The 24054-nt window shown below is 43.5% G+C and overlaps 3 protein-coding genes and 1 long non-coding RNA gene across 6 annotated transcripts; 1 reads left to right on the top strand and 3 right to left on the bottom strand.

Annotated features, from left to right (window-relative positions):
• Positions 1-2334: 2334 nt before the first annotated feature.
• On the bottom strand, positions 2335-12308 carry LOC110481579 (alcohol dehydrogenase class-3). Of its 2 annotated transcripts, XM_021550293.2 has the most exons (9): positions 12278-12308; positions 9601-9702; positions 8584-8725; positions 7896-7983; positions 6923-7142; positions 5435-5695; positions 4601-4736; positions 3604-3742; positions 2335-2639 (listed from the first exon to the last, which is right to left on the bottom strand). In XM_021550293.2, the coding sequence occupies exons 1-9, from the start codon at positions 12287-12289 to the stop codon at positions 2615-2617; spliced, it is 1125 nt and encodes a 374-aa protein (XP_021405968.1). In that variant the 5' UTR covers positions 12290-12308; the 3' UTR covers positions 2335-2614. The 2 variants fall into 2 exon arrangements, with proteins under 2 accessions (XP_021405968.1, XP_021405969.1); XM_021550294.2 differs by lacking the exon at positions 3604-3742.
• Positions 11496-23509, top strand: LOC146767633 (uncharacterized). Its single transcript, XM_085579063.1, has 3 exons — positions 11496-12961; positions 13823-13876; positions 23370-23509. The coding sequence occupies exon 1, from the start codon at positions 11628-11630 to the stop codon at positions 12708-12710; it is 1083 nt and encodes a 360-aa protein (XP_085435189.1). The 5' UTR covers positions 11496-11627; the 3' UTR covers positions 12711-12961; positions 13823-13876; positions 23370-23509.
• LOC110481580 (alcohol dehydrogenase 1) lies at positions 16879-21194 on the bottom strand. 2 transcript variants are annotated; one of them, XM_021550295.4, is made up of 9 exons: positions 20902-21194; positions 19893-19994; positions 19547-19688; positions 19142-19229; positions 18810-19029; positions 18412-18672; positions 17994-18123; positions 17537-17675; positions 16879-17126 (listed from the first exon to the last, which is right to left on the bottom strand). In XM_021550295.4, exons 1-9 carry the CDS (start codon positions 20917-20919, stop codon positions 17102-17104), a joined length of 1125 nt encoding a protein of 374 aa, XP_021405970.2. In that variant the 5' UTR covers positions 20920-21194; the 3' UTR covers positions 16879-17101. The 2 variants fall into 2 exon arrangements, with proteins under 2 accessions (XP_021405970.2, XP_085435185.1); XM_085579059.1 differs by having other exon boundaries at positions 17537-18123.
• Positions 21570-22471, bottom strand: LOC146767634 (uncharacterized). The gene is made up of 2 exons (XR_014955180.1): positions 22333-22471; positions 21570-21774 (listed from the first exon to the last, which is right to left on the bottom strand). It is a non-coding gene; the product is annotated as an uncharacterized LOC146767634 (long non-coding RNA).
• Positions 23510-24054: the final 545 nt, after the last annotated feature.

Here is a 24054-nt window from a genome sequence, read left to right as displayed (position 1 = left end):
ACTACTGCAGTATTTTTAAATCAGTGGTAAGCTTAGTTAGCATCTACACCAGATCTTTCAACATAAGAGGGCACATCAGCCTTGAGAACAAAATTTATTAAATAAAAATATTGAGAAAAGCTATTTTTTCACCTATGAAGCTGTGTCTTTGCTTGAACATGATATACTAGACTTGTGCTGACTGGATTGTGGAAATTAACTGGTTTTGATCCTTACATAAGTTGCTATCCACTTATATAAAAGATCCCAACTTAAATCTCCTTTTTAATGACATTTTTAGCAATTGTATACACTTCTACCAAAACCACAATCCTGCAATTAGTTCCGAATCAATCTCTTAATGTATTTTCCCTTTACTGTGGTAAAGGGAAAACACAATAAAATTACTTACTTTACTGTAAGTCAGTGTGGAAATTCTTCATGCTGTTTCTGCAACTTGAGTATTTAAGGAGAGAAGGTTTGGTAGATGGTGTTGAGTAAGAATAACAGCAGGAGGAGAGTGGCCAGCCTACATGTTTTATATGACAGTATGTTTTATATGACAGTATGTGCACATTGCATTCACAGTGGATGGTGCAGTTCAATGCAGTACCGCGATCACCAAAAATGGGGTAGAAACTCTTGGTTTTGAGTCCTTCTGTTTGCCAAACAACTTTAAAAAACCCTATTTCAAAAAAACCCTATTTCAAACATGCTCCATTCAGTCAAAAGCTCTGCAGGACAAAGTAGTGGCTGGGACATCAACTCTTCAGGCTGGGAAGAATCTGCAAGTCTTTGACCCAAGTGCTCTGGTATCACTAATTTATTTGTTGTTGGTATTACAGCCTGGCTTCCCACAAGCACTCCAAGATGCAGATTCTCTGAAGTAATAATGTAATGCAGACAAGATTGTGTGGTCTTGATCTAGTCTGTGCAGCATAGAGAAGCAGCTGTTCCAGTTAAGTATGTTAACTCTGTTAGATCCAGCTGGGGGGCGATGTGCCAGGTTAGCTAGTATTGTATTGATACCATCCTCAAATTATGAAGTACTCTTACTGGAACAGCTTAACAGCAGGTTTTCTACTGGATTTTCTGATGTTCAGCCAGCCTTCCTGGAGCTACAAGGTACTGAGATTCACCTCATTGCTGGGCTAAAGGGCTCAGTCAGTTTCTTGTTACCAGTTCAGTTTTTATTTCCTCCTGATGCTCAAAATTGAATTTTTATGACATTCATATTTGCTCTTCACTGTCTGAAATGAAGTAAAAATGCAGTACCTTAACTATTTTCAGAATGCTGTAGGGTATATTAATGAGAGATGGAAAAGATGTAATTGTTCCAGTTGTATAGCACTGACTTGGAGTAATTGTAGTGGCGAGAGGGAGTTTCTTCTAATAAGATGACTCTCTGCATTCTGTGTTCTCTGCTAGAAGTTGTTTTGACTAGGGTTCTTTAAAACGTGGAACTTCTCACCTAATCAGTGTCCTTGGTTCACTGAAAAACACTGAGTTTCTATGTATTTTTTTTTTTTTTAACTGGCTGGGCTTTCTGCCTCTGCTTTGCAGTCTGTTTTCTGCTATTTCTCTGTTTTTCTGGATGTGAGGCACTGATTCCAGGTTTCAATACAAAAATGGCCTTATCTAGTCAGCTCACTTCACCTAGAGTTAAGAAAACCTGCAACTCCAAAACTGAGACTTAAGCCCTCCTCCTCCAACAAAAAACTCCCAGAAAATCCTGAAGGCATCATCATACAATGCTCTTTGCTGTTCCCCTGAAGCCCTCAAGAGCAGACTTGCTCTAATAGTAGTATTTCCTGCTTCAATGGCATGATCAGCTTTCTAACTAGAGGTAATCCCACGCTGTTTGTTTTTGCAGTGTTGGCTGCAAAGTTTACTTCATTTGCCAGAAAGTTAAGGAAATGGGACAATTGTCCTACTGAAGCCTTGAAGGACACTACTAGAGCAAGTGACCAGAAGAGTTTGTGCCATGATCTTTACAACAGGCCTGCCAAAGAGACCAATGAGAAATAAGGCAGAACATGGACCAGCCCAGTGGACATGGGTATGCCATGACATCAAAATCTGTGCTCTGTATTTGGCTTCAGGGTTGACCTGGATGCTGCAATCCACTGTAGCCCTAGAACAGCTTCAGGAACTTGACAAGTTCTGGCCCTTCTCTCAGTGCAGTTGCAGCAAATGCATGCTGCTTCTCACCCCTGTGCTTAGCTGTGCCTTGTGCAGTGAATCCCCCATTGTCATAAACTCTGCTGAACACTCCCTCTGTCACAGTGGAATCACTAGAGGACAACAAGTAAGACACAGCAGTCACAGTCACTCTTAACTAAATAATTCCAACACTGGGTTTAGAAACAAGCTTTTATTAAGTAGATTAAGTTAGCTACTACTGAATTTGAGGAATGAGTATAGAAAGAAGTTCCATAAGCAGGACTAATTCCGTACTGCTATTCAGTAGTTAACATTTTTTTATTATTTAGTACCCAGAATGCTCACCCTAAAATACATGGTGTCTTCTAGTCCCAGTGAATTTTCAGTTGCTTGATTCTATCTTCTATCAAAAATTCCATTATAAAAAGGCAGTTAGCATGGTGCTGGCCAATTAGAAGGTCCTCATTTGGCTCTAAAATTTTAGGACAGTTCGAATGCTTAAAATAAAAAAGAAAAAAAAATTACCAAGAAGTCAATTTACTCCCCATCTCTCCCTTTCATAGCTGAGACATATTTTAACTTCTGTCTTTTGTAACAAATGAAGTCATGCTTATGCCTGTAATATTTATTAAAAATCCAGGATAATGCTTGTTCTTTTCAGGCTTTTTTTGGTCTCTCCTCCAATAAAATAAATTCTAAATGAACTATTTTTCAAACTAGATGTCAGCTTTCAGTAGCTAGCCAAGATTGATCAGGAGCAGTAATATTTACAGGCATTCTCCCTTTTTTCTGTTTGGAAAATGCTAGGCAGCTTTCATTATTAGTTTCCTAGGACATGCTCATGTATGAATAAAGCACTGAAATGATACTGAAGTTTGTAACTGAGATAGGGATCAACTGCTGGATGCAATTTGCATAAATGCAGTGTTTCCAGTTGTAACAAATACAGTCAACTGATTTATCCAAAATAGAATCCGTATGAGCTAAAGCAGATAGAGCTCTTCAGAGCTCTAGATACTTTCTCCAAAGTTATATACAATAGATACATATAGATTGAGATCAAACAAAAAGACTATGCCAGTTTCTGGAGATAATGGTCATAACTATTTATCTATCTGCAGAGGAACCTAAATATTACTAAATATGTAATCTTCAGTCTCTTACATTCCTTATTATAAGGGAGAATTTTTTAACAGTGGTGAAAGACTGAGATTGACCCGTCTATCAGCTTTTTATTTCTATTTCTCTTTTACACTGTTGCTTGCTTTTTACTGCGTGCCTATGTTTTGGCACATGCCTAGAAGGCCAGAGAAGTGTGTTTGTATCTGAATAATACAAAAATGTGGTATATGTCACCCTTTAGCTTCCCTGTTTAAAACATGCCAATGGGCAGGGAACCTGTACTTTGACAGTGTCTGATCAAGAAGTGTCTTGTATACCTTTCAATATTATGAACATTACCTTTTTCCTGAATGCATCAACTCAAAAGCCTCATTAATTTTGTCAAAAGGCAGCGTGTGAGTCACAAATTCATCAACCTTGATCTTTTTGGACATGTATTCAGTCACCAGTTTCGGTACATTGTCTACACTCTTCCAGCCTGAAAGAAGGAAAATGTGCCTTGTTTCCCTTTTCCACCCATCTCAGAGAATTAAAAATGCAGCCCTAACACAAAACTTGTATGATAATAGGAAAAGGAGAAGAGATGAGTGACATGTTTGTCTCTCCTGTGGACGTCTGGCAAAAGCACACATTATCCAAACACACACAAATGTTGATGAAAAATCTTTCATGAATGCTGTTCCAGCATTCAACATTAACAGCAGCCCTCACCTAGGAAACTATACACAAGGCATCTCTGTCAGGCCCCCTGCATATCTTTATAACCCACCCAGTAAGTTTTGTATTGCTTGGACAAAGAGCAGTGTAATAATTCGAAGTCTGAAATTGAACTTCCATCAACTTCAGCAATTACTGAATTCCCAAAAAAAAAGAACTCAATGTGGTTTTGAGTTGGCAGCAGAAAATGTGTATCAAACATTTGTTCCCTTGTCATTTTAAAGGCATTTAGAGCACATTGTCATGTTGGCCCCAAAATTTACTTAGTGGTTAAGCAGAACAAACATACTGATGTGAGTTCCTATCTCCCCAAAGACTAGTTCCTTTCACTGGACCAAACTGAACCAAACCTTCACTTGGTGGTAATGCAGTTTCCCTATCCCACTCCTTTAGTACTGAGTAGGATATAGATATTTTCTCTCTTCAAAATAAGTTAGATATTATGCCAATGTGTTAAACTGTACCCTGTCTGTAGGAATAACAGATTTTAAGAGTCTTTATCTTAAAAGCCAACATAGCATTTATGAATAGCCTGTCAATAGTACATTTCTTGCAAAAGCAAAGCCAAGGGGGTGTGTTCTTCCAAATTATTTTTATCCCCACAGCAAGAAAGAGTTACCTCCAAATGCGGTTCCTTTCCATGTCCGCCCAGTTACTAGCTGGAATGGCCGTGTGGAGATCTCCTGGCCAGCAGCAGCCACTCCGACTATCACACTGACTCCCCAGCCTTTGTGGCAGGCTTCCAGGGCAGCCCTCTTCATGGACAGACAGGACAAAGCAGAGTGTTTTATTACTAAGGTTTACACTGCCTGGACTGGTAGCACATCCTTTACCCCAGCTAATGAATCACCACATCAGCATTTAAGGAACAATAAATACACTGAAAATTACATTGTCTTTTCCATTGGTTCAGATTCCCTTACACTGTTAAAGGTTCACTTTGTACTTTTTTATCCTATCTAGCTTTCAGAGAAGTCACCCTGAACTCCCACCGAGAGTCAGGATAAACTGTAATCACAGACCATATTGCCAACAGTTAGTAATGCTACTGTAATTCCTAAAAAACTAGCCTTACATTCAGTAATACTTCTGCATTTCCAAAGGTGAAATTAATTTCTTGAGAAATTAAGGAAATACTGAGTGATCCTTGACATTTTACTGTTCATTGCACAATATATTTTATGTGAGTTTTGTTAATTTTAACTGTCAGCACAGAGAAACTCAGGATCTCAAAAAAGTCTCATTAAGGAAAAAACATTTGCAAGTGCCATTTTCAACCCAAGAAGTAGTAGCTGCTTTCATTTCATAATTAGGACTGAGTGTAAATTGTCCTTTTTATTAAGAAAAAAAAGGGTTAGTGAGTGTGGCATGTTTTGTGTCAAGAAAGCAGTTGATCTTGCTCTGAGCTGAACTGGTCCCTCCCTGTACATGCTCCTGGTGGTCAAGCACTCACCATGACTCCGACATTTCCAATGCACTCAAAGGAGTAGTCCACACCCCCATCGGTCATCTCAACCAGAACCTCCTGGATGGGCTTCTTGGAGTCTTGGGGGCTGATGCACTCAGTAGCTCCAAACTCTTTGGCTTTGGCATACTTATCCTTGTTAATGTCAATGCCAATGATCCGGGATGCTCCTGCTATTTTGCAGCCCATAATAACCGCCAGCCCAACTCCTCCCAAACCAAACACGGCACATGTAGAGCCAGGCTCCACCTAGGTGTAAGAAAGAAGTCATGAGTTGTGAGAACCCTGGGCTTAGTCTGGGGTCTCATATGGTGGTGAAGTCTCTCCTCCAACCCATGCATCCAAAGGAAAACTCCGCAGCCTCTTGTTGTTCTGTCTCAAGGCAGTTTATTGCGAGTTATCTAACAGATTGTGTTCTTGGGCTGCGGCTGTTTGTTCAGCAGCCCAGGCAGAGACACACACACACCCTGACACCCTGACTGTGTGGTGTCTTCTTCTTGTCTCTCCCTGCCCAGGGCTGCTGCTATCTTTTATATGATATATTACATATAACATGTTTGCAGTTATTCCCCAATACCTACTACCTATATTACCAAGTACTTTTCTACTCTAAACCAATTTGTGAGTGCCAACATCACCAAGAACATGGAGGTAAGGAAGAAGAAGGAGGAAGAACAGGATCAGCCCACTTTCCTCCATCTTAGAACTTCTGACCCCCATGTACAAAGTGAAAACCCCCCTGTACATGTGCTAAAACCCCCCTGTACAATACTAAAAAAATTCCCCTCTGTTTTATAACTACTTTTACTATACTATCTAACCCTTTGTGACTGCTTGTTCCACCTTTAAAGTTGGTAATCCATGCCATGGCTCAAACTCAAAATCACAGCTATTTCCAGCTGCCTGCTGGGGTCTAGAATGCTTCTGACCAAGGCCTGGAAATCTCTAAAAATGTCTGAGAGACATTTTGAGTTCCCACAATGAGTAGAAGAAGAAAAATTTGTCCTTCCATGGGAAGAGGAAATGCAGATTAAGGAGGCTGTAATAACGGGAAAAATGGAAGCAAATATACATGGCTATGAGATTTTATAGACAAGGGAAACTACACAGAAATTTAAAAGCTCTTTAGGTACTCATTAGGTACTCAGCTTTTCCTTTTGCCCTAAAACTCCTGCCCGCACATCTACCACTTCTGTCTCACCTGAGTTTCAGACTATCAGAATGACTTGCAGCAAGATGAACGTGAACAGAAAAGTAATTAGTATACAGCTGCTACCAAAAAGGGGGTGCAGAATACTCCACCTGAATTTCCTACAAAGGGCAACAGGTTCTTCTAACCTGATGAGGCCTCTTATGGGGAATTTAGAAATTCTTAGCTGAACTTCATCAGTTGAAGAGGAAACACAGATTTGGTACATCACATTTACAGTCCTAGTGTAGCTGCTAAACTGTGCATGCCACAAGTCCAGCCTTTACCTTAGCAGTGTTGACAGCAGCCCCATAGCCTGTGGAGATGCCACAGCCCAGCAGGCACACTTTATCCAGAGGTGCTGCAGCATCTATCTTGGCTACAGAGATATCAGCCACCACGGTGTACTCAGAGAAGGTGCTGGTCCCCATGAAGTGGTAAATCTGCTTCCCCTTGCAGGTGAATCTGCTGGTACCATCAGGCATGACTCCTTTCCCTTGAGTAACTCTTGAGGCAAAGACAGGAAAGTGCAGAGTTTTAAGCTGCAAATACTCTCACCAGACAGAATCACAAAGCAGCACAGAGAGGCACCTGCATATTTGCACCTTTATATTCTGACTACTTCCATAAATCTAGGAGTTCACAAAAGTGAGATGCTAAACTCCTAAAACTTTATGCAGTTGGAGTTTACTCACATGTAGACATTGTTAGTTACCAGGGCTAACTTTGTGCCACAGCACCACCACTGTCTTGGCCTCCTTCAGCACCCTCCCCGTGAATAGCACCTGTCAGTTATGTCACTGGGGCTTTTTTTGAGTTTGGGAGACTTTTTCAGAGCAGGATGTGCAAATTTATCTGGGAAGCAAGTGTTAAGGAGAAAAGAAAGCTGTATGATTTTGTACCAATTGAAAGCTTTGGTGTTCACTCCCAAGAGCTAAATTTCCTGAAGTGCTTCCCTGAAGTACGGATTAAATATGGAGTCAGAACATTTATGTTTTCCAACCTGTGGACACAAGGTAGTACTTTGCACCTTCACATACATGAAAAGAGAGAAAGTTTTATTTAAAGGAAGAACAGAAATTTTAAGGAAGACTGCAAAAAAAATGAATAAGTGACTCCTGAAACACCTACTTTCCAAGTCATTAAATGATGCATCAACAGATTTATTTTCTTCAAAGAAAACTCCTATCAATTACTTTTGCTAACTACAGCAGGAATACATTGAACAAATACTACAGCATGTGTCAAAGTCATACGGACCTTATCTTCTGGCATAGGTTTGTTTTAGGATTCTTACAGAACTTGCACTCTCCACACTGAGGGATGTATAGAGGGATAACAGTGTCCCCTAAAGAAAAAAATATTCTGTGTCTAGTTACTGAGTTAAGCAAGGCATTTTTTAAAAAATGAAGTTACTTGATTCTGCATGTTTTTCCATGAGCTTAAGTTCATTTAAAACCTTTGTGTGCTACAAGCTGTTTATAGGATACAGAGGTATTATAGAGTGCTAGATAAACCACTTTAATCCTGGCTGAGCAGACAGCCTATCTGAAATTCATCATTCCAGAACAAATAGCAATGATACTGTAAAACAAAACAACCCCAAATCAACAGTGAACAACATGACTAAACACTTTAAGCCTTTTAATTAAACCAGCAGATAAAAACTATAATTTGAAAAAATAATAGACTCCCGACACTCTTCTAACTATATACTGATCCGATTTCAAGTAAAACAATGCTGTTCTGGGCTCTTTCAAGCTTTAAATCAAGAGCTTATTGAATGGATTAGTGTTGTGTCTCACAGACCACAGAAATCTACACAGGTATACATCCCAGAACAAAATATTGTATTAACTCCTTAAATATTGCACCCAATTTGACAGTTAGTCTTCAAATAAAGTAACACTTTCAAGGAAAGCAGAAAACTTGTAAGGTATTTGCTCACCCTTCTTTACTTTTGTTACTCCTTCCCCAACACTCTCTACAATGCCTGCTCCTTCATGTCCCAGGATCACAGGGAAACATCCTTCAGGGTCAGCACCACTCAGAGTATAGGCATCAGTGTGACAGACAGCAGTGGCAACTATCTGTGAAGAAATAAATAATCTGAGACACCCCAAAGAACAGAATAGTAACACAGATCTAAATAATTCCTTTTGGTCAGAAATTAAGAACAATTGCCAGGTCAAAGTTCTGGCAGCATTCAGGATTTGGGCAACATACTTCCAATTTCTGGCAAGGCAGTTTTTCTTATTTTGAAAAAGCAAAATCATGACAGTACATTTTTATCATTTCCACTAACCAAAATGTGACACTGAAAGGGATAAAAGATGACCTGTCTTTTCCTATAGCTAGAAATCGGTGCTCCAAGTTATCTCACATTAGTTTAGCATCTCAGATTGGAAGTAAGTTAAGACTCAGAAGATTTCCAGAGAGACCATGCAGAACTCAGTACTGCATAAATCCTGCTTAAGTCATCAGCACCACGCAGAAATCCTTTCCACAGGGATAAATTTCACAGTAATGTATACTTTTTGGCAGATACAGGGTCCTGGAAAGTCCTGATGAAATCAGAAACTTGGATATAGCGAATGCAAGAGACCAATCCCAGCTCAGCAGCCAGTACTTATGGCCACAAATGACAAATTGTCCTTCAAACAAGATAAAGGTGTTCCGAGTTTAGACGTTTTTAGAGAACTTGGTCTGTAACAACTGGAACTGATCCTCAAGATTAGCCATAATCCTCACACCAGACTGTGAAGTGAGACTAGTAGAAATTAAAAGTGCTTTTCATAAACAGAAGATATAAATACTGTAATTTTCTTCTCTGTAAAGCCAGCTGAGATACTAATGAACTAATGATACCTATTCAACATTTCTTCTGTTGGCAAACAAACTATTAATCTTCAACATTCAGTCTTCCTAAAATAGAAAACATATAGATAAGAATTGATGTAATTACCTTGATACGAACTTCATGAGCTTTTGGTGGAGCAACCTCCACCTCCTCAATAGAGAGAGGTTTACCTGCCTCCCAGGCAACAGCAGCCTTGCATTTAATAACCTAAAAGACACAAACAAGAAGAAAAAAATAGGACATCTGTTGTATGCTTCATTTGAAATAATTCTTGTTCAGCCAAGTGAGAAAATAAAAACAGCACTACTAGCTTTTGGAAAGAATCCCAGATCTGAAATCCATAATTTCAACACAAAGGCTTAATTGTCCCACATTTGCTTTCAAGAAGCTAAACAATAATGGGTAAGCCAAGATCTGAAATTTGGTTGTCATTCTCTTACTGTGTAAAAAATATAAGCCTGGGAATGCTTGCGAGACATGCTGTAGTGAAGGGAGCAACATGAGTGGAAAAGTTGCTAATAAAAATGGTGGTTTAAAATCAAAGACTGCCATTCATTTCAGGTATGTTCATTAAACACAGTGTTTGAAGTTGGAAAGATCAGAACGGAAACTGTGGAGACCCACATCAAGATTGAATTTCCTGTTCCTGATCAGGATGGTTTTCAAGTAGGATTCCAGCAAGGAGATGCAGCTGACATGCAGAGGCGCCCAGTGATGCAGAGGGACCAGAGGGACTTTGCTGTAAGGCTCCAACACCTCTGCAGTGGCCACAGGGATCACTGTTAGCAAGTCTTCATTCACTGCTCTCAGTGCCACAACAAATCCTGCTCTGCAACCACACTTAAACAACCTGAGAAGTTTTTCAATCCCAACGGTAAGAGCCTGGATAAGAGAGCAGGATTTCTGCACCTGTAAACCCTACTGACAGGTACATACAATTGACTGAGAAAATCAGCAGGCATTACAGCCATACACTCTAGAGCTTTGGGATAAGCATCTGGATTACCCTCAGCAGTTGGTTTCATGAAGATGACAAGGTCTAAACCATTGCTATTAGGAACATAAACCAAGAGAAGAACATAACATTTTGTGTGTTCAAAATAGCTGTGGTGCTCCCATGGAATGCTTGAAAGAAAAAGGATTAATATAAATTCCCAAGATCAGCAATACAGTCACTCAGCCTTTTTGAAATTTCACTTGCTGTTAGAAATAACAGTGCCAAGACCACCTTTTGAGCTCGCCAGGTCTGATTCATCACCTGTGATGAGGAGAAAATAATGGCTAGTCTGTGCCTTTCTGTAGTATTTCTGTTGTACAATAAACACTATTAGGCTTTGCTAGAGCCAGTTAAAATCCTCACTGTACCTGTAATAGCAGAACTTAGATACTTACTTTGGCTTAAATTTGGTAAAATAAATACTTCAGACCCAAAAAGTTTTGTTAACAGAAAACAGGTACCTATTCCAACAGCCAGCAGAAGTCTAAATTAGACAGAAACGCCCCTAACTAGAACCATGAAATCTTCTTGTCCTGCTTTTCAACCAGGGTAAATATTACAAAAAAATATGGAATGTGCCATAGTAACTAACTGTGGAATCACAGTGTGAGCCATCAGTCAATCTCTAAATCTACCAAAGATTTTGCCAGAAAATCTAAATTCAAAGCACAAAGTGCAAGAGGAGCCATCGTTCAGTAAATCATTTACTGGTTTTCAATCCATCCCCCTCATTAAATCATCACTTGTTCTTGCATGGGAGACTGCGCATTCCTAAAACTTGGTTTCCACAAGCTTAGTTAAATACAAAACTAAAGACAGAGAGGAAAAAAAAGATCTCCTTACAGAATAAATTCTGATCATCTAAAACTAACAGCATGCATCTAGAAGCACATTTTGAAATAGCAATTTCCGATTCAGTTCATACAACCACAAAAGACCCCGAACTATTCAGCGTGGGTATCAGGAAAGCCCCATCTTTTTCTGCCTTCTTATTATTCATAGCTTTCCGCTGTTGCTTTGCTTAAAATCTGGAAGCCAACAGCTGGAAATAAAAACCAAAACACCAGCTTCCAGCAGTTCATTTCCTCTATTACTATGCTAGCACCGGAGCACGGCTGTTGGGCTGCTTGTGGCTATGTACACCATCCGCTATTTCAGTGGGGATGAAGCCGAGCTCTGGCAATGCCAGAAGCTGCTCCAAACCCAGGGCCAGCCTGGAGCAGCTTCAGCGTCCGGACAAGCGCGGCCACCGAGCCGCTCGGCCCCGGGCCCTGACCGCCTGCGCAGAGTTAGAGAAACAGCGGCTGAAGGTCCGGGCTATCGCGCTGTTCCCACAGCCAGGCAGCAGTCGTGCCAGGCAATGGCTTCTGCGCAGGCCGGTTCTTGTTTAACCCCTTCTTTCGGCCGATTCGGTCGCAGCTGCCCGCAGCCCACAGGAAACCACCCAAAGCTCAAGGTCTGCTCGTTCCTCCGCCGCCGCGACCCGGGCAGGAGCGGCGGGAGCGCAGCGCTCAGCCCCGCAGGACGCGCACGGGGCTCAGTACGACACACGGCGGGGAGCACACGCGTGTTTGCTTCCCCCTCCTGCGAACACCCACAGCGGGAGCCTCCCACGCCTAAACAGCGGCACCGGCTGCGCCGCACGCCCCACACGCGTGGGGCAAGAGCGCGGAGGCGCCCGGAGGGGAGGGCAGGGCAGGGAGGACTCGCCCGCCTCGTCCTGCCCAGCGCGGGACCCTCCGCCCGGCCCTGGAGAACTTCCCGCCGCGGAGCGCAGACGCTCACCCCGCTCGCCATCGCGCACGGCTGCGGCTGCGGCGGAAGGAGAAGGAGAGCCCGCCTCCTTCTCCGCCGCCTCTCACCCCGCCTCCCTCTCAGGGGCGGGCGAACGAATTGGCTCCTTCCTCCCTTTTTCGCCTCCCACTCTTGCAGGGCCGGGGCGTGCTGGGCGGTCGCCCCCTGTAGCGCTTTTCTTCCCGCAGACCGCGGTGCGGGCCAAGGTCTCTCTGTTTCCCGAGGCGCCCGCAGTGTCGCCTTGCCGTGTGGCCGCGTTTGTGGCTGCTGGCGGCTGCGCCAGTGCCTCCCATCACCTCCCATCGCGGCTCCTCCAGTCCGGCCGGCAGATGGACATCGCTGTGCCCGTGAGGCGACGGGCCCGCTGTCCTGGCCGGTGGCCTGTTCCTGCCGACACCAGCTTGCCCAGATTCCTTCCCACTAACGGGACGCCACGGCCTCTGCGCCACTCCCTGAGGGCAGCAGTAGTTGGTGGTGGATGTGCCTGCCTTTCCCATGTGGGGAGTTCCGTTCTGGAGTGCTTGGTACCGCCTGTGTCCCGCCTGGGCACAGGGGGAAGCTGACCATGTCCTTCGCGCCTGAATCTGTTCTTGGCTGGATAAACTGCAGTGCTGCAGGCTTTACTGGGTGGCAGTGTGAACATTACAGACGAGGTGAAGGCAGCCCGCTGCCAGGGTAGGTGAAGGGATCTGCGGTGGGATGGAAATTTTGACTGGGCTTCTTGGCATTCCATCCAAGAGCCTTTGAAGCAAAGGAGCTATTGCTGCAAGATGGGATCATTCACTGCCTCATACTGTTTCATTTTCCAAAAAACCGTTTTTCTCCAGGCAGGATAAGAATGGCTTCTTGTGAGGTCTGCAGACATGATTGTGTAAGATGGGGGGAACAGTTCTGCCGTGAGCTGTTGGGATTTTCCACAGAAGGTAATGATGCTTGAGGAATGGCAGGGTGTAACTAAGTTCCCCTCAGTAAGAAAGGGAATTTTTATTTTCCAGTGTCATGCTAACAAAAGCTTAGCAAATACCACAGATAGATAACAGCACCAGCATGTGGAAAATTAATAATAGGACATAAGCAACTGTGGCATTTAGTAAATAACATGAAAACAACATAGCATTTAATAACAAAACTAAAATAAGAAACACAATTTGATTAGGCTCATTAAAGCTGACATGGAACTAGAAGGTAATTTGGCCAGTGAGGGTGTTGTACATGTTACACACCTTGTTGTTGAAATCAACACAGCCCTTGTCCATTTCCTCAGTTAAATTCAGTTCTGCCAGCCTCTCCTGCGAACTTCATACTCTTGACCACCCCTAGTTTGTGAGTGCTTCCAAAAAGCCTCCAAATATTTTATGTTTAGCTAAACTCCACAGATGCTCTGCTTTTTTTAGTATCTTTGACATTCTGAGCATTGTAGGCACTGATTCTGGTGGACAAAGGGACAGATATATCAATCGGATCTCTTTAACACTCATTGTCCAGTTTCAGCGATGAAAGAAGTTGTTTGTTTATTCATCTTTCCTTCACTTGCAGTTTTGTGATGCTGCCCCCAGTGTTGCTGTGTACTTTTGGAAGACCCTGGATACTGTAAGTGGTTTTGCAACTTTCTTTCTGTTCTCAACACCATGCAAACAAATCAAGTTACCACTCCATGATCTTGAGTAAACTATCCATGCTTTGTCACATGTTTCAGGTTTATGTAAGTTCTGTAGGGGAGGACTTCCACTGCTGCTTTTGATTTTATATTTGTTTGGTTTTGGTGTTGTTCTATCAGGTGTTACATGTTAATCAGGAACATCAGCTTGGATCAGGAAAAGAGGAGGGCTTGGAAGCACTCTGAGCACATGGGAGGGAGACATGGCAATCATGTTCTTGTTTGGGGATGTGGTCTGTTTTGTGTGCCAAGTGGGGAGAAAAGTCCAAAACAACTAGAGATCTGTATTACTTTTTTTTCCTTTTTAAATTTTTTAAAACTGTATTATTATGCTTACCCTAGAGGCATTCGTTTTTTAGTGAGGCTTTTTCTGTACCTTAGTTTAACTTTGAAGCACAAGAAGACGTGAGGGAAGAAATCACTTGCAGGCTTGGCAGGCAGCCTATGGCTGAATGAAGATGCAAGTGATCTGCCAGGGTGCCTATCCTGGGACAGTGTGAGTGCCAGTGGCAGAAGCTGGCTGTGTGCCCCCTCAGAAGGAGGAGCTGGTGCTTTGGCACTGGAACTGCTGGCTGCAGACTCACATACTGGTGACAGATTGGCAAGGCATAGGGAAGCTGGAGCAGACTGACAAGTCTACCCAGAAGCAAAACTGAAATGCATTAATACAAACGTTGCCTGGTTTGTTTTCCCCAAGCAGATATGGTTCTAGACTGACCCACAGGTAGTTTTCCTTCTATTAATACTGTAAATTTTCCAAATAAAACCAGTAGTTTTGATAGAAATATTTCATTAGAGCTACCCTCTTAGAGCTGGGATAACCCGTGCACTCATTACAGCACTGGATGCTTGAGTGTAACTCTCTTTTCATGGGGCATTGCTATCAAAACCATCCTTTTGAATTCTGATTTAAGTTTCCTACATTTTCTGTGGAGTACTGAAGGATAATACTTGTGCTCAAAAATGCTCAAAGCTGGTTGGTATTTCTTTGGATAATTCTTAGGTAGTTGCAATATAAATATAAATATAAATATAAATATAAATATAAATATAAATATAAATATAAATATAAATATAAATATAAATATAAATATAAATATAAATATAATCTGTTAATTCAATAAACGGTTGGTTCCAAGGAAAAAGCTTTAGGAATAATTTCACTAATTGATCCAGGTATAATTCTAAAGTATACTAGAGTAAAATAACTTTTCAAAAAAAATGTGATGTACTCAAAGTAAGTGTGAAAGCACCCTTGACAATTTTGCAGTAGAGACGCATGAAGTTGGGATGCTGAAAGATGTTTAATATTTTAGATATGGAAATAAGTAATTTGGGGAGTTTTGCAATTGAACATTCAATTAAATATTCTCAGGTATCTGCATTCATTGAAAACCAAATAAAACACAAAAAGCTGATCCAATATGTGCTGATTTTAATATGGTAATATTAAACTAACTATACAAGGGAAATTTGAAAGATGAAAGTATGGAATTGGGCTGTCACCTCCTTCTTTGCACTTGGCAGCATTTTATTCTGGTTTGTATAAATGTCTTTGCTTTCAAATATAATTATTTGGCCAGCTGTGAAGCAAGTGATGTTGTAGGAATCAAGCAGAATTTGAGGAGCTCTCAAATTATCTGCTAAAGTCTGAAGTCCTGCCCAGTTAGTGATTGTTGCCAAAGGGGCAGGAGGATCTCCGAGATCCAGGGCAGCGTGCCCGGAGACAGGGACAGGCGACCACCAGGTGGCCCTGCTGTAGCAGAGAGTTCCTCAGTACTCACAAGGGCTTATGCAATTTTTTCATGTAACAACAGTCCAAAAGAATTGGTAAAGTGCAATTTACAATTTACTTCAGGCAGAAGTTTTTTATAGTGATCCAACTTTTTTTTTCACCTAGGTTTAGATTTTTTCCAAAAAGAAAAACATTTTTTCCAATAAAATATTTTTTTTCCAAAAAGGAAAAAATTATTATATTTTGTCCCAATCCTGCACAGATTTCTGTGTTTATATTTGTTAGATAGATACTTGGCAAATTGATTACATTTTTGAGACTTGTCACTTGTATAGAATTAAGACTCTGCAGATGCATGTGCAGTATTATAAAAACATTGTTTATTGGAAGTTCTTGGATTTTTCTCAGTAGGGAAGTTCTAGAACTCAGTTAATTAACATTTAATGAATTATACTAGTGTTAACTCATTACTGGCATTCTTATTGTCTGACATTTTAAAAGTAGTTAGAAGAATTATAGCTAACTTTTATGTCATGGCAGAGTGATACATGTAGAAGCTACTAAAAATGGGTGGACTGGATGGAATTTGTTTACCTTTCATACCTCATTTGTGTGTTCATGATATTCTGTGTAATTGCTGATTGTGCTTAGCGGTTTCCAGAAGTTCAAAGGGCTGTGGGATGTGATAAGTGTTGCACAAAAGAGGTCAAGAGGCAGGTAGTGTTATGAGTCCAATGTTCAGCACTAAAAGAAGGATCTGTTTTGCAGAATGACCATCTTGGAGTGAAAATTCTTTTCTTTGGGGTAGATTTTTCAGAGTGGTAGTGTAATGTAGTGTAATGGTGTGGAAAATATATTAAAAGTCCAATAGCATTTGCCAAAATGAAACCACATCCATGGATGCTGTATGAGTGTTACATTATTTTCAGAAAGTTATCTACTGCTTTATATAATATGCTTCAGAGCAGCAGCAGCAGGGCTGGGCTTTGCTGGAAGATGCAGCATTCACCCAGGTGAGACAGGGGCAGACAGGAGAGGGCCCAGTTCACTGAGGCAGATGAAGGTGGGAGGCAGCAAAAGAGGAGGGGCAAAGGCCAGTGCTCACTACTGAGAGCAAGGGTGTGGTGTGAGGGCCTTCAGTGTGAGGGGGAGCTCCCTCTGTCCTCTGGAAAAACTTTTGATTGAATGCACTGCATGGGATGAGTTGGACAGAAACACTTTATTAGTAAAAGGATTTTCCTGGGAAAGTCATCTGTCTGGATTTTATCCAGGCACAGCAGGACCAGCAGTGACTCCAGCACAGGCGAGTTCCTCATTCTCTTTTCCTGGTGCCCCACAAGGAGGGGTGCTGGTTGAGAAGGGCCTGGGCCAGGAGAGCATCTGCTGCGCTGGTCCCTCTGCTCGGCTTCCTTGGCTGTGTCCTTCAGAAGAGCAGGACAGTGCGGATACTGCAAAGTGGAAGGGAAGGGAGGGATTGCTGCAGCTCAGGGGCAGGCAGTGTGGCAGGCAGGTGTGCCTGGGGACCGGCCACCTTCCTTGTCATCCAGCCTCTTCCTGACTGAGCTGCCTGGGGCGGGCAGCAGCGGGGCAGCCTTCAAATCCCTGCTGAGGGGAACCCATCAGGGAATAAGGCCACAGGATGTGTGCTGAGCTGAACCATGAGCAGGAGGGTTCCCTGTGCTGAACATGGGCTCTTCCCTCTGGGCTATGGCAGATCTTGCCGGCATTCAGCTGTGAGGCCCTGCTTCCTCAAAAGGCTCACATGCTCTTTGGGAAGCCAGTGTTGCATGCTCTACCTGTTGGAATTTTAGGAGGAGGTGCTGAGGTTTGCTGAGGCTCCTGCTGGTCAGGGTCTCACCTTTTTCCTGCACGTAACAACTCAAATCCCTCATTCACTTTAGCGAATGGCAGCGTGTGCGTGATCAGCAAGTCTGAATTGAATTTCCCCTCCAAGTAGCTGGAAACTAATTTGGGGATACATTCTCTTGTCTTCCAGCCTAGAAAAAGGACAAAGCAGGTGCATGAATAATGGTAGAAAGACTGTTTTGGTAAGGTAGTGTTACTGTGAGGGTCAGGACTGAGTGACCAGTGCTGGTGCCACACACTTGTGAGATGTTTTCTGCTCTTGAGGATGAGTGGGTTACTGTGTGAAACAGGTAGAGGTTTATTTGCATGTCTAATGCTAATGTTCAATGCAGGCAATGCAGTACTCCTCTTTAGTTGTCTTTTACTTGAAAACCCTCTTTTACTATGACATGTCAACCACCATGAAAGGAAAAGCTGAAATATTAACACTGTATTCTTAAATCTCATACCTCCAAGCATAGTCCCCTTCCATGTACGCCCAGTCAGCAGAAGCACAGGATCAATGGAAATCTCTGAATCCAGTACCCCAACCATCACACAGACACCAGTGTTTGTATTGCAGGAAGCCAAGGCAGCAATCTGATGGAACAGACAGGAGAATTAGAGAAAGCCCTGATGGGTTGGTCAGAGGAGGGCTCTTTTTGTGCATTTTCCTGCTCCTCCCTGGTAATCTGAAAACACACATCCCGCTTTGTGGAGGAGACCTGGAGAGCTTGTGGCCTCTTTTAAGATTCATGTTATTTTCTCTCACAAAGTTATACCCAGCAGTGCAGGCAGTAGGTGAGGAAGTTCCCGTGGGGGTAAACTTTGCCCTGAGGGAGCCTGTGATGATCTGGGAGGGAGGACAGGTGCTGGAGGGACACCTACCATGGTGTCCGTGTGCCCAATGGCCTCAAAGGAGTAGTCCACGCCCTGCCCGGTCATCTCAGTGAGCACCTCCTGGATGGGCTTCTTGAAGTCTCGAGGGTTGATGCAGTCAGTGGCTCCCAGCTCCTTGGCCTTGGCAAACTTGTCACTGTTGATGTCCACGGCAATGATGCGGGCAGCTCCAGCTGCCTTGCAGCCCATGACAACAGAGAGGCCGACTCCTCCGAGGCCGAAGACCGCACAGGTGGAGCCTGGTTTTACCTGCACAGATGGCACTCTTGTGAGTCTCCAGTGGGAAGAAGAGGAGGAAGAAGAGGGGGAGGGGAAGATTTCTTTTGCACAGGATTGATGAGGTTGTGAGGGTGGCCTTGGGCTGCTAAACACACCTGAATACCAACCTTGGCTGTGTTGAGGGCAGCCCCATAGCCTGTGGAAAACCCACAGCCGATCAAGCAGACTTTGTCCAGAGGTGCCGCAGCATCTATCTTGGCAACAGCGTATTCTGGGACCACGGTGTATTCTGCAAAGGTGCTGACCCACAGGAAGTGGTGGATCTGCTTCCCTTTGCAAGAGAAGCGGCTGGTCTTGTCCGGCAGCAGGTTTTGTGGTTCAGAGAAACTGTGGGGGAGATGCAAGTATTTGTATTTGATTGACTGAAGCACTGATGGGGGTATGAGATTTCTCATAAAGTCAATCCCATGTAGGTGTAGGGCAAGGAAAGTAAACTTACTGGGTCTTCTGGCAGTAGTTGGATTCAGGATTCTGGCAGAAGCTGCATTCCCCACACTGAGGGAGGCAAAGTGGGATCACTTTGTCTCCTGCAACAAAGGGGATCTCTGTTAGGTGCCTTTTGCTCCACAGGCCCTGAGGGCATTGCTTGTTGAATCACCTCTGCTGAGCTTTCTGATAGAAGGACCCCTACCATGAACGTTCTGCTTTCCCTGTCAGGATGAATGCTCCAGGCCTCAGTCGTCTACATGGGGAACATATTGGAAAAGTGGACGTAAGAGTCCAGTGCAATGAGTGTGCACTTTGTTTTTTAGCCATTGACTCTGGAGCAGGGGGAAGTTTCTGAGCTCTTGGCAGAGCTTTGAGGCCTGAATCCTGAGCATGTGTTTGAGTGTGTTTTGGTTACCTGGTTTCACAGAGGTCACTCCTTGTCCAATGCTTTCCACAATCCCAGCTCCTTCATGGCCAGGGATAACTGGGAATTCCACATTAGGCAAGGAACCTTTCAAAATATGATCGTCTGTGTGACAGATGCCTGTGGCCACAATCTGTTTTGAGAGGAAAGAGTAAATGGTGATTTCTAGAAATAGTCCAGCCACTGTTTATCTCAGTTTGTGGAAGGATTTTTCACAGAATTTCTCTGGACAGTTAAGGCACATGGGTGGACAAAGGTCACTTGGTTTTATCCAAGCTACAGCCACAAGATGAGCAACTCTCACAAGGGAGAAAAAGTTATTGAAATGTATTTTTACCTTGATCCGGACTTCCCCTGCCTTTGGGGGTGCAACTTCCACCTCCTCAACAGACAGTGGTTTGCCTGGGGCCCAGGCAACAGCAGCCTTGCACCTGATAACCTGGAAACAACCAAGAGGAATGCATTGCAGGGGGAGATTCACCTTTGACAAAAGCCCAGGACAGCTGACCTACAATCACCAAAGCCAGAGCTGAACAACACATTTCTCTGCACACTACAACACACACTTCTAGAGCTACACAACTGTCCTGTGCTGTTTTCTGAGAGTTGCTGGTTGGGTGGGATTTGGTGGGAGAGCAGAAACATTGGACTACTCAGCTGTATGCAAAGCCAAAAAATGTTCAGTAAACACTGGCTTTGTGTGAAGTGTGAAATACGAAATGAAGTGATTGGTTTATCTAGTGTATGGGTCAAACGTGGCAGCTTAAGGTAAGCAAGACAGAACTTGAAGTTTCAGTGGGCAGAAGGTACCTAAAGAGAGGTTACAAAATCAGCCCCAGCCTAGCTGACAACTGGATAATTTCTCTCCTTGCCAAAAGGATGATTTATGTGTGACATGGCACAAACCCTTCCCCAATCAACTCAAAGCAATTTGGCATCAGCAAAATGGGGCTTGCAGCTTGAAAAGGGAACTGCCATGGACAAGGCTGAGTGCAGGAGGTGAGCGGCCGAAGAGAACAACACTGAAGAGCTGCATTTGCTGCCAGAGCAGAAGCAAAGAGTGGGACTGAGCAGGAGATTGTTTTTCAGAGCAGCACAATTCCGTATTTTGTTTCCTGAGGGGCTGGGCAGGACAGAGGGGGAATGCACAACCTAATGCAGGTGTGGACACGGGCAGTTGCCTGAGAGCAGAATCCGGTGAAATTCACAGGGCGTTGGAAGAGGTGGGGGAGCAAGGTCGGAGGAAAGAGGGCGTTCAGAGCGGTGTGCAGGCTGAACCTTTTGCAGCGCATTTCGCCAGGAGCAGGGCACCTCGGAAAGGAGGATGGGAAAAGCGTTGTCCTTACTTTTCCCGCAGTGGCCATGCGGTCTTAGCAGAGCTGTCGCTGTCGCAGGCTGGAGGGAAGCTGCTGCCCCCGCGTGTTGCAGAATCCCCCAGGAGAGGAGCGGGAGCAGCCCCGGTGCGGCACCGTCCTGCAGAGCGCTGGTTAAGCTGTGCCAGGCGCTGGATGCTGGGCGGCACCGCGAGTGCCGAGGGGAGGAGCTGGGTAGCGGCGGGGAGATGGATGGGAGCAGAAGGCCTCCGGGGAGGCTTTTATCAGTGACTCTGTCCTTGGGTCAATCCCTGCCCTCCCTGCCTGAAAGTCAGAGTGCTCAGAGAGATTTTTTTTTCCCCTCCAATTGCTGCCTTCAGGTGTGGAGGGAGGCAATTTGTGGCACTGCTGGGGCTTCCTTGGTATCCCCTTTTTGCCAGGTTGGAGCATTTGTCCTGGTGGCCATTCACACCACAATATTTGCAAAGAGGTTAAAAATTAAAAAAAAAAAAAACAACCCAAACAAAAAAAAAAAAAAAACCAACCAACCAACCAACCAAAAAAAAAACCCGAAAAAACACCCCCCCAAAAAAAAAAAAAAAACAAACAAAAAAAAAAAACCACAAAAAACCCAAACAGAAAAACCAAAAAACCAAATAAAGGCTGTGAAAATGTGGTGCGGTGGACAAAGATGCATCACCTTCTGGGTTGAAGCTTTACTGTCTGTGGTATTGAAGCTATTTTCGCCAGAGCAGTTAGGGGAGGGTCTGTCAAGAAAGGATTTTTTATTTTTTTCCAAGGACGCTTTTCCTTCACTCCTGTGTAACCAGGTTTGTGGGTTCACACCCCCTGGGCTCTTCAGGTTCCCCCAGAGCTGTTTTCTGCTGCGGCATTGGGCAAGGTGATCTGTAGGAGAGACAGGATGAGCAAGAGCTTGTTGGAGGACCAGGCTAAGATCAGCACCGTGTGTGTTTGGGAACTTGTTTCTATGTTTGGGAAGACGTCAGCCCCAGGTTTTGTGTTCTGCAGACTGCCCACAGAGGTTTGTGTTGGTGCTTGCTATTTAATGACCCAGCCCTGTTTCACGGTAGCAGCTGCAAGATTCAGAGTTGGCCAGCCAAGCCCCCAGCTCTCAAGTTCCCTGAACCTGTCTCCAGCTGCAGGGATGCAGACCAGCTGTTCTATCCTGCCCCAGCAGCTGTTTGAGTTCTTGCACAGAGCATGGCAGCCCTGTGGTGTGACAGTGGTCCCAGCCACATGGATGTGCTGCTTGGAATTCAGTTCCACAGCCCTGGTGGCCAACCCAACCTCTAGGTGATGACATGCTCCTGTCTTGGAGGTGAGCAGCTGGCTCTAGAGCAGACATGCACTTGTGGATAATTTTTATCTGTATTTCAGGTAAACAGGGATGTTTATCAGTTTTTCCCAAGAAATTTCTACTTTTTCATGCATTTGTTTGCATACCTCTGGTAGCCTCAATCAGACCATGAATGATGATGATGCATAATTTCCCAGGAATAAGGAGTTTTAGAATGAAGTTTTAAAGATTTTCAGTATTCAGCCTGGTCAACCTGTTGCATTAAAAAAGAAATAAATCTATCATGACTTCTAGTATGATTTGTGTATCCTGTTAGAGAAAAAAATCTTTCATAGGCTTGTTGTCTCCCAGGTATCTGTGTAGCACAGTTGTTTTTATTACTGGGATCTGTGGTCTTCATCTGATAACCTGGAATCATTGGAGGGAATTATGTTGTGTGGGAATGATCATTTGGCCTTGAAGCACTGTCAAGGAGCATGATCTTAAAAGAATGTAAAAATAGAGCTGCACACTGGAGCATGTGCCATTTCCTGGGGGAGTGTCTGGGTGGGTGGGGTGTGGTGGGAGAGCAGCAACATGGGAGTGCTCAGCTGTACACAAAGCCAAGTGATGTTCCGTTGAACACTGCCCATAGTTCAAGGTCTGAGGAAACACCAGTTGTCTTTGTCTCGTAGTTAGTTTGCTTCTTGGGAAGTTACTGGATTTTTCGCGTCTTTTGTGGATTTTCTGTGGTGTCATCATGTGGTAGTGGACAGCTGGTGTTCTGATGGGGCATGTGGTCTCTACTTACTCCCAGGAAAGCTGCTAGATGGAGGCTTACACAGAGCTGTGCAAGAGCTGTCCAGAGGTATCCAACACTCCTGGACCCCCCTGGAGTACCTCAGGGCCAGAGAGTTATTAGGAAGGGCCATCAGAACCCTTCTGTCCAAGCTATACAATCACACAAACAAATTCATCTTCAGCTGAGTGTTGATGAGGGTCTGCAGGGCAGAACACTCTAGCAAAGTATGAACTTCTTGTTGTTTCCCAGTCAGAATACACTTCATTCCTCCATGTGAAGACAGATCTAGATGGCTGTCTTATAAAATATCCCTAATAAAAATGGTTTAATGACTTATTGTTTTGGACTTCAGAAACTATTGTACTAAAGATACTAACAGCTGGTGTTTACTATGCTTGGCAGATGACAACCAGAAAAACGGGCTTTACACCATCCTGAAGAGGATAGAAGTGAGGTTTGTTGTACTTTAGGTCTTTTACACTAAAGACGGAAGTTCAACTCTCAATTGTTGTGCAAATTTAGTTTATAGACGTGTTTAAGGTTAAACTGTAGTCTCTTGATTCTCAAATCATTAAACTGTGATCTCTTGTCCTCAAATCGTGAAACTAGCTGAGCCACTCGGACTCTTTCTGCTGACACAAACAGGTAAGTAAGTAATCTGTAGCACAGTCCCCTTGCTTCACAGGCTCTTCTACCCAGCTGCCATGCGTGTGAGTGCCTGCGAGCTCTGATTAGTCCATGCTAAAGATATGTCAATGTGGACTATATTTGTCAGATAGAAATAGCCTCTGTTTCTGTTTCTACATTGCAAATTCAGAAATCAGTAAGATGCTTTATGTTTGGGTTGTTGCAAACTGTTACCAGTCACCTGTTTCTTTCCATTTATTCTCTATTCATACTTAAGAAATCAAGGAGCTTCCACTTTGTATAGTGGGAACAAATAACAGTACTTGATGCACATTTGTATTTCTTCACACTGCTTCCCAAACATCAGAGGCATTTGTATAAATTGACCAAAAGTCTTAAACCACACTGATCAACAACTAAATCAACCCTAAGAAAGAGGCATAAAGGTAAAAAGAACCCA

Source organism: Lonchura striata, chromosome 4, assembly GCF_050655825.1.
Source record: "Lonchura striata isolate lonStrDom1 chromosome 4, ASM5065582v1, whole genome shotgun sequence".
NCBI lineage: Eukaryota > Metazoa > Chordata > Aves > Passeriformes > Estrildidae > Lonchura > Lonchura striata.
Note: the sequence above shows the minus strand (reverse complement) of the source record. Positions and strands in the feature narration are given on the sequence as shown.